Source organism: Papaver somniferum, chromosome 10, assembly GCF_003573695.1.
Source record: "Papaver somniferum cultivar HN1 chromosome 10, ASM357369v1, whole genome shotgun sequence".
NCBI classification, from domain to species: Eukaryota; Viridiplantae; Streptophyta; class Magnoliopsida; order Ranunculales; family Papaveraceae; genus Papaver; species Papaver somniferum.
Window position 1 is genome coordinate 66,755,407 of NC_039367.1, and position 10,404 is coordinate 66,765,810.

General features: G+C 35.4%; 2 protein-coding genes across 2 annotated transcripts; both read left to right on the forward strand.

Moving 5' to 3' along the window:
* Positions 1 to 387: 387 nt before the first annotated feature.
* Positions 388 to 1,555, forward strand: LOC113317134 (early nodulin-like protein 2). Its single transcript, XM_026565264.1, has 2 exons — positions 388 to 789; positions 901 to 1,555. The coding sequence occupies exons 1-2, from the start codon at positions 606 to 608 to the stop codon at positions 1,302 to 1,304; spliced, it is 588 nt and encodes a 195-aa protein (XP_026421049.1). The 5' UTR covers positions 388 to 605; the 3' UTR covers positions 1,305 to 1,555.
* Positions 1,556 to 2,446: 891 nt separating this feature from the next.
* Positions 2,447 to 3,183, forward strand: LOC113317663 (protein RALF-like 22). Its single transcript, XM_026565801.1, has one exon. The coding sequence runs from the start codon at positions 2,580 to 2,582 to the stop codon at positions 2,937 to 2,939; it is 360 nt and encodes a 119-aa protein (XP_026421586.1). The 5' UTR covers positions 2,447 to 2,579; the 3' UTR covers positions 2,940 to 3,183.
* Positions 3,184 to 10,404: the final 7,221 nt, after the last annotated feature.

Consider the following 10,404-nt stretch of genomic DNA (forward strand, 5'->3'; position numbering starts at 1 on the left):
GTCAGGCAGGTGGCCCTAAATAAACCCGATCCACTAAATATCAGTTCGTTCTTGAGTTTGACCGTTAGGCGGGAAAAAGACAACCTCTTTGTAAAGTTCATACAGACAGACAACAAAGTAACAGCTCTTTTGTATACGAATCTAGTAGATTACGAGGAAACTTTATGATGATGATGCTGATACCTAACAGTCTATTCCATATTTAGGGTTCAACACCTGCCATCATCATCACCTGCCCTCAGCCATCGTTGTCTTACACGTGACAGAATCTGGAACAACCAACACAGCTGAGATGTATGTTACAGCGGAGTTTCCTAGTGCAAAAATCTGCAACTGAATAGCCGTTGGGTTCACAGTATCTAAGAAATATTAGGTAGAAATAAATTGAAACGTAAATTACATAATATTGAAATTCCAAAATTTGAGCTTTACAACGGTAAACTCGTTAACATTCTCTACTCTATAAATTCTGGCATCCCATTCTCACTTCTCACTCACACTCTTAACTCATCTCTTTCAGTCTCATCGTCTTTGAGGATATCTAATCTCTATTTGTTTCTGAGCTTCTTTTTTGAGGTATTAGAATCAAACCCATATCTGAAATAATGGAGTCCTCAAAGAGATACCTGGTGAGTATTGTGGCAGTGGTTTTTCTAGGTTTCCTATCTTCTTCAACTGAAGCTTCTAATAACATCCTTGTTGGTGGTAAAATGGGATGGGTGAGTAACCCATCTGAGAATTACACTAGCTGGGCTTCAAGAAACAGGTTTAACATTGCTGATACTCTGAGTAAGTCTCTGTCTCTGTACCTATCTCTATATATATATATGAAGAATCTCAATCTATTTATCTATCTGTGATCATTTGATTAATGGGTTATTATGTTTGTTAATATTGTAGTTTTCAAGTACAATAAGGGACAAGATTCAGTCTTGGTTGTGAGCGAAGATGATTATGATTCATGTAATACAGCAAGCCCAATGAAGAGCATGAACGATGGAGAATCAAAGTTCACGTTTGATAGATCAGGACCATTCTATTTCATAAGTGGTAACCAAGGCAGTTGTCAGAAAGGTGAGAAATTATACCTTGTCGTAATCACACCTAAAGTATCATCTCCTCCTACACCAAGCCCTCCTGCTACTCCTCTAGGGTCTTCTCCATCTCCTACTGCCGAGATTAATGCTACTCCTCCAACAGCACCAGTGCCAAGTACACCTTCTAAATCTTCTTCAACTACCAATTCTATTGTCTGGGTTTCCGCATTGGTCTCTCTTTTGGTGGTCAGTGTGTCTCTATATTAAGATGCTATAATTGGGCCGTGCGGATGGATGATGTCTTTCTTCTGATTGTTTATGGGTTTGCTTGTGTTTGATAACCTAATTAAGGTATTTGATGCATTGTTGATGTCTGAGCTTGGTTTTGTAATTTTAATATTGACTATTTGTATTTTGTTTATATACTTGTTATGTTACTGCTTAGGCTTGATTCAAGCTAAGTGGATTTGGAGTATTCAGCATTAATTGATATCTTATAAACAATTTGTTTTATGATTTTTATCGTCTCCCATGTTAAGCTTGTAATTTTAAATCTATCTGCCAAACTATCTAAAGATAACATGTTTCCTTTACAGAAAGTGGATCACATATAGTGAATGGATGAATAACATTAAGGGCCTTATTAGTAGTAAGCTGGGAAGGATGCTGCAATTATTGCAGTTGTGAATTTTGCAAATGCGAAATTCTGCAACTGCTAGCTTGGTGTGCTTGTATAATGAATTAGGAAATGAAAGGGTGTTAATTAGTATATGTAAAAAGCTGCTAGCTACATCTAAACTCAACTGACTAGGACTCGGTAGTATAAACCTTGTCTACAGAAAATAGCTAGAACAAGCTTTACCATCAAGCACAGTGGTAGAATCATTAACAGTGAAGAAGTACCGGCAAGAAACTTTAGCCCATGAGAGTGAAAGACCTGATCGATCTTTTTAATTGGATTTTTTGAGACATTATAAAATGAAATCTCGGTAATATTTGCCGGGACTTTTAATAGATGGGACCATTTGAGATCTGTGCAGAAAGTTGCAGCTCAAGAAAGATTTACCAAGCACTTTTGCTTTTTTTATGTGTGGAACAAAAAGGTAATATTCATGCAGAAATTGAAAGGCAAACGCCATCACATTGCAATACATAAGTTACAAGCTTCAGTCTACACACCTAAGGTATAGCCCATTGGTGTATGAATGGATTTTTGTTGGTCTTTGACAGATTCAACATGTGTAAATGTAATGCGGCAACATTCTTTGCCCATTAATAGTAAAATCCTAAATTTACAAAACCAAGTCAAACAAAGAAGTTCCAATTCCTGCTCATAGATAGATTATTGGATCAAGCGTAAAAAACGTTGAATCACAAATATTCACCATAAAAACGAAAAACCTATTAAATTCCCAATTACCACCCCCCACTTCTCTCTTCTTATAGCCTCCTCATTACCTCTCCCTCTCCTTTGAACAGGAAGGGCAGAGTCCTAACAATAAAATCTCCTTTCTTGTTTTTTTTATTAAGGATTTACTTACAATGGCTGTCAAAGCTTTAATGGTCTTTCTCTTCTTAGCTGTGGTTTGTTTGATAGCTGAATCTTCAGCTTCATCTTCTGATGCGATATTGGGTGTCGTAAGAGCATCAACACCAGGGACATGCAATGATTTAGTTGGAGAATGTATTAATGAAAATGATGAATTCATGATGGAATCAGATATTACTCGTCGTTTCTTGTTTAGACCTAGAAGACATATCAGTTATGGTGCTCTTAAGAGGAACCAGGTTCCTTGTTCACGCCGTGGAAAGTCTTATTACGGTTGCACTAGAGCAACCAGGGCCAATCCTTACAGAAGAGGTTGCAGTAGAATCACTCGTTGCGCAAGGCTTATCAGATAGAGGACGAATGATCTTATCATCAAAAACAGAAGAGAGAAAATTAAATAAAAATAAAAATGAATTTCTTTTACGCATGAATGCAAATTATTTGGTGGTGTATTTGCATATATAAAGATTATCAAAGTTGTATTTGTATAAATAAAATGGGAATTACAGCTGATATACTAATTAGTCATGTCACTGTTTAATTTCTTTGTGTTATTATATTTTTTATAAATTCTACACTACTGTTTATATAACTGTTTATAATTAAGAACCAAATGATTCTATTGTTTCTTCGTTTGGGGTATGTGATTTTTCTTTTCAAAAGACCACCTTAGTACTTGTACAGGAGTGCTAGATCTCTTACAAATGTTTATTTGTGAGATTTCCCCTTCCGTCTTCTCTTGATTGCAGAGGCTGTCGTAGGGGATTTTGCGTGCTGCCAAGTTCAAATGCATCTCCGAGGTTGATTTTTTTTTTATCGGTCAATAGAAAATAGATTAAAAAGCACACAAATCGTGCGCAGACGATTACAACTTAATAAAAACAACAACAAATTCCTAAAAGAGAAAACTAAAGAAATAGAATTTCAAAATATACAAGAAGAAAAACCCTCTTGGAATAATAGCTGAAATTTGCAAACCATGAAGGTTACAATCAAGTAGTACTCTCATCAACTTCCTCTGTGGTTAGATCCTGATGATTTTTCCTAAGGTCGTTAAACATTTCTTTTTGACCTTTCTTTGAAGAGGGAAAGCTTAATCCCCATAAAGAACCTGCATCCATGAGCAACATCTGATATTTTATTAGGATCATCGAGGGATTTAGGATTACCTTTCTTTTTTGAACTCAACGTACCATTTGGGAAGAGACCTGTAGCTTTTGACTTTAGGTTCGAAGCTTGTTTGGTGCTGATCCTTGCATCTTCCTTTACTAAGGGAGATGAAACAACCTCTTGCTCGTCTTCAAACCCGTGGAATCTGTTGTACGTTTCAAAGCCAGGAGGAACGGATCTGTAGATGTGCTATTTGCCACTTCAAGCGACGGTTGAACGCTTGTTTCACAACCCATCGTATTACCTTCCTGAATCTCCTCAAGCAATAAAGACTCTTTGGTTTTCTTAGTCATCTTTTTCTTTTTCTTAGTAATCTCATTAAAAATGGAAGTATCCTCAAATTCAATTGAAACATGCTCCATTTTTGACCTGCATTCAGAGACTAAGTGTCCCACAATCTTGCAGTGAGAGCAAAATTTAGGGACCTTGGGGAATTCATCACACTGCCAAAAACCCTTACTGTCTTCAACATCTTCACCAACCGAAACTCGATCTGGGATTTTAACTGCAAAATCAACTCGACCAAGAAACTTGCGAAAAAACCAAAATCCATAGAAAGAGTGTTCTTATCTACCTGGATAGGTTTGCCGAAGGCTTTATCCATAGCCAACAAATTTTCCTCTGTCCAATATTCTAAGCTGAGTCCTGAAAACTTAATAGATCTCTGATTTTCCGGGTTAAATCTCTGTTCCAGTCTCTTACTTCCAAAATTTGATCATCAACTTTCCAAGAGCCTCCGGACCAAATCTTAATCTTATCAATCTCATTATCCAGCTTTATAACGAAGAATCCCTTTCCAATTGGAATGAGTTTAACTTCACTTTATATCTTCCATTGAGAAAACAATTGCTTTCTAGCTTCTTCTAGCTTCACATGGTTTAAATCAAGCCTCCCGATAAGACTGAACTTCCATTGATTCAAACCTCTCATATACATACTATTTGTGAGCTTAATGGCTGGTAATTTTCTTTTTAAATAAGGAGAAGGAAGTGCATTCAAAACTGCAGCAGAAACTATCCTTTTTGCAGGACGTTTCTCCATAATTAAAGAAGAAAGACCTCCCTTAAAAGGATCAACATTCATAGCAATGGACATGTTAAACCACAATAAAATCAAAGAAAGCTGCTGGAGATAGGCGCAAAACAACAAGCGCAAAACACTAAAAACACAGATTGACTAAGAAAGGAAAATAGGAAAACAAAGAACAACATGATGGGAGAAAACAAAACCCAAAAAAAGTTCAGAACAAACAGTAAATAGGATTCAGGAAAAGGAGGAGAAAGAAATTTTAATAAAGAAGAAAGATGACTGCAAACAAAGATCAAAAAGCTAAAAGGAAGGGATCGAGCACAAAAATCAGTACATCATACTTGAAACCCAAAAAGTTAAAATCCCTAAATCAAAAGAGAGACACAAGATTAATAAGGAAATCATCACAAGAGAACAAGTGAAATAAGATTACCCATCACTGCAATTCCGAAAAACATGATCATAGGTTGATTGTTTTATTTGGATTATGTTAGAGATCGGTGCAAAGTGGAGACGTTCAATGCACAAAACTTGAATCAATTATATGGATTTACTTTCACCGGAGGTGACGGTGAAATACTTATATTCACTTTCACCAATGTGCATGACAACCATATGAGCGTAGATTTATCCATTTCATCATCCCAGGAACTAAAGAAATAGTTTTTACATAATTATTTTTTTTTCAAAATTAGATTTTATTTATTGGCGAGGAGGATGTGGGGGTATATCCCTCATATATTCATCTAGTTGGTTACTGATAAAACTTGGTGTTGTGTCCTGCCACAACTCAGACATCTTAAACTTTCTAGATTGTTTTGCTAATAAATCTGCCACACTGTGGCACTCTCTTATTACATGCCTTACTTTCCATAATCTAAAACTATTAATATAAAACTTAACGTCTTTAATAAAAAGTAATTGCTCCCAACCAATACTTGTATCAGCAATGATGAGTGCGTCTCTAGAATGATACAGTCCACATGTAGACCCTTAGCCCATCTCACTACCTACGAAGCTGCTATACATTCCGCCTCTTCAGCACTTAGAAGTTTGTTTCTGAAGATGCATTTCGATCCTCGATAAGACCCTGCAAAATCCCTTATAAGTAGTCTTATACCACAGTCTTTATATAGTAATTTAAATGAAACATCAAAGTAGATAGTAAAAAATGGTGCCTATGGAGGAGACCATCTACTATCTCTAGGTAAATGGATAGAATTTATAGTCAAGCTAGGCCTAGAACTATGTGTAAGAACAGAATGATAAAGGATCTAAGCTCTCTTAATGCAAAAAATAAGATTTGGTTTAGTTTTTTCAAAGACAGCCTTACATCTCTCCTTTCATATCTCCCAGATAGTACCAGAAGCTTGTATCTTATATTCTTCAGTTGCTTGGTTGTTAGGATTGAACCAACTCGCAATCCAAGCTTGCACATCATTAGCAAATGCCCTAGAATTTATACCTCATGGAACTGATGTAAGAACTAAGAACTGCTCTGGAAAAAGTACAATGCATGAGGATATGATATGTACTCTCCCATTCGTGTTTGCAGAACAGACAAACTGATATTTCGCCTCCAATATTACTCATAAGCCTTTCACTGGTAGGCACATCGTCAGTAAGACACTTTCATAAGAATACTTTTACTCTTACGGCAGTTTTCAGCTTCCACAATTCTTTCCATATTCTGTTTTATACACCATATTGATGTTGCTCTCTATGTTTCAGTTCCATTATCTTGTTATAAGCAAACTTATTAACAGCGAATAGACCGTTGTTGGTGAGGGTCCAAACTAAGTTATCGTTGGCGTTTTGAGGAATTCTGATTTGAAGAATATTCTCTGCAATATATATTCTTCAAAAATCCGGTGTATGATATCTACCTTCCAAGTTTTTGTATCTGCATCAATTAGATCAGAAACCAAATTATAATCTTGAATATTTATAATAGTTTTTGCAGCTGATAGAAGTGTGTATTCAACTCCTAGAACCCACTTATCAGTCCATATCATTATGCTTTTTCCTTCACCAACTTGCCACAAACTAAATCTTCTAATGAAGGCCACACACTTTTCCATGCCCAAGTAACATTTTTCTTTTCAGATGCATTAAGAAGAGAAGTATTAGGGAAATACTTTACTTTGAAAGATTTTGAAAACATTTGACTAGAGTGATTGCATAATATCCATATGCAGATCTTGCCAATAAAACTTGATTAAAAAAAATTATATCTCTAAATCCCAGACCTCCACTCTCCTTGTCGGTACACAATTTCCCCCAAACAATAGTTATTATACCCACTTTCCTTGTTCCACTAGAATAATATTTGGACTCTTTCTAGCTTTTCAATGGTACTGTCAGGTAATTAAAAAAAGACATATTTCACAAGAATTGTTCTGCCAGACTAATTAACTAACTTCCCATTCCATCTTCTCAATTTGTTCTTCATATTCTTGACAATTTTAGAAAACAGACTTGATTTTCTTTTGTTGAGAAATAAGGGGATACCAAGATATACTTCTTCCATACTCATGCATTGGACTTTGAGTTTTCTTGATAGCATTCTGCAACGTCCTGGATGCAGATTCTTTGAATAATAAACTGCTGATTTCTGATTGTTTTCAGAAATTGAAATGGAGTTACTTTTAAATCAACACTTCATTCAAGTAAACACCACCACTAACCCTCATGTTAGTGACAGACTCATTAACATGTTACTAGAGAAAATTACTGAAGCTGATAACGTATTTCTTACAAGGGTTCCTGATGCTGAGGAAATTTCTGGAAGATTCTTTGGATAATAAACTGCTGATTTCTGGAAGTTTATTTGTTGTCTTTAAGAAAATCTGACTCAGTTAACATTATTGTCTTTAACATATTTCTTACAAGGGTTCCCAAATATGAATTCCCATTGTTGTCTTTTAAAGACTCAATTTTGTTCCCTGATCTCATTTGGTTATCCATCACATGAAAATATTTTGTATTGTTGTCCATTTCCATGATATGACTCTTCCCAGACTTTTATCTCAAAAACTGACCCTCCCTTATCTGTCATTCTTCAATTTGTTGTTTCAAGCTTTGAACTCCTAGAGTGTTACTTCTATCTATAAGAGAACCTTGTAGTTGCATCATTTCTTGTTGTATACCCTTGATTCTGTGTTGAATGTTCCCAAAAGTTGTTTTGTTCCAGACTATAAGATATCTTTTAGTGAAAAAGCGGGGGTCTAACAACCACACCCAATATTTCAATTAGAAATCTGTATGGACTAACTCCAATATACTTTATAGAGAATCAACTAGACAGTGAGACTCAATCTAGAGAAAAGTATATTGGTGGTATTTTTCAATGATGTTGTAGTAAGATGATTCGTTCACTCAGATTTGTTGAGAATTTGTTTTAAGACTTAATAAAGAAAATAAGGAAAAATATATACACACAATTTGTCACAAGATGAAGAGATGCTGAGACGCGGGATTCCACTACTTTTCATATTGTTATGGTTCAATCATTAACTCTAGACAATATAGATCAAACAAAAGAAGTTGTGACTCTAGTTCTTTGCCAAAAATAGATTTCGTAAAATATTATTTGTAAGTTAAAAGCATGACGCATCTAAAGCATTTAGAACTAAGCATGCGACATCTAACAAAATAACAAATAATTAATAGAAATCATAAAGCAATTAAATCAATTCAAATAGTCAATAAAAGAATTAATTCATTTACCACAATCATGAAAAGTTGCTTCCTCCGTCGTCCCATTGATGGGGTTTAGCTCCACATGGTGAAAACACACTCAGAATAATTTTTCATTGCTCAAAAGTGCTTACAAGAGGTGAACATATTATAAAACAGAAAAACTCTCTGCACCTTTCTATTATACTCTCTGTTTCTTCCCCTAACTCTCCATCCCCTCGTCTAAAACTCTTCAGCACCTTATATAGCCTCTTATGCACAAGAAATATCTTCCATAACTACAAATATTTTTCATTACTCGGCATTAAGGAAAATATTATCGGGAATATCTTTTTACCTTTTAAACTTCCAAAACCAACAACAACTCCTTCTTCTATGTTCTACACTTCCACACGTTTCTGAGTTGGCAAAGAAATCTCTTTCAATCAATAGAATATATTCCAGAAAGTAAAATCTTCTCTCACAGTTCACGTATCTCCCATAATCAATTCCACAATATCAAGTATTTATCACGTGAAATCTTCTTGCATACCATTCCTGTTTTAATGCAACAGGATATTCCCAATCAATTCCAGCGAAAAGATCCCAACAAATCAGCCCAGAAATCAACACAGGAAGTTACGCAATCTAAAACTATTTTCCCGCCAAAATGTATTCTTTAAACAGTGAAGAAGATGGTGATGATTTCCCCTTATCCAGTGATAGGGTATGGATAACACGTTTCTTTCGGGTTGCCCCGGGCAACTTTTCGAGCCGAATTTCCACACATGTTTATTTCTCCAAAAACACCTTCACATACACAAAAACACCATAATAAGTACAAAATCGAGTACCAACATGGAGATAATTGAGGACAACTTAGACACAAAAATGTTTCTATCAAATACCCCCAAACTTATTATTTGCTAGTCCTCGAGCAAAACAAAAAAAAAACCGAGTTAGTCTCGGGTGGGTTTAACAGAGGTGTACCCACAAAAACCATGACTTCTAATTGGTAACAAGTATCTAAAGAGCTATGAGGACATACATATTCTCAACCTATCTCCAAGTAACTAGAATGCCATAGAAATTAAAGGTGTCAGCTCTAAAGCTGACTGAAGAAAAGGGGAGACACATCCACACCACTGCTAGATAAAGAGATATCCGCTACACAACTAGATAAACATTGTAAGATGCGTCCGCTGCTTTACAGCTGGATAAGATTAGGAGAGAGATCAAAATGAGAGGGACATCTGCTACACAGCTGGACTAATTACGTGTGATGAGTTAAACCAGTGCTATAAAGATCTTGTGCCATATTGAAAGCAGACTAACAAAGCAACCAAAATGCATCTTTCTTCGACTCTCTCACAGTGCTCAGTAGAAACAACGCCTTCTTCGGTCTTCAACTGTTGATGATAAACTCTCGAACCTCATAGAACCTTGACAATTAACTCTTCTCTTTGATTTCTTGCTTGACTTATAAATTTCTTCTTCCCTATGGCCTTATTGAACAAAAAGAACGTAATGATGTTTCATTTTTCATTTTTCATTTTTTTTTTTCTTTTTTCATTTTTCATTTTTTTTCTTGAGTACAAAAAATTACAAGACAAAAAATTACAAGGCCATGAGAGAAGGACTTTAAAAACTTGGATCTTCGAAACTTAAGATGTCTTGGTATCATGAATTCCAACAACTTATATCATTTGCTCTTACAACTTCTTGTAACTAAGTCTTCAACTTTGATTTTTGAATTATTCTTTTCTATTGTTGCTTCTAAACCTTAAACGTCTTCAACTTTCTTCATAGATTTTGATGTCGCTCTGTCTGTTGATGATGATAAGTTTTTACTGAGAGAGAGTCGTAATCCAGTAACTATGATTACATTGTGAGGTTGCTTTGTCTTTCTGGCATTTCCTGAACTACTTGCCTTTCCATCAT

Coding starts and splice junctions, on each gene's coding strand:
- LOC113317134 (XM_026565264.1), top strand. CDS start 606: ATGGAGTCCTCAAAGAGATACCTGGTGAGTATTGTGGCAGTGGTTTTT. Junction 790..900: donor TAACATTGCTGATACTCTGA/GTAAGTCTCTGT, acceptor TTAATATTGTAG/TTTTCAAGTACAATAAGGGA.
- LOC113317663 (XM_026565801.1), top strand. CDS start 2,580: ATGGCTGTCAAAGCTTTAATGGTCTTTCTCTTCTTAGCTGTGGTTTGT.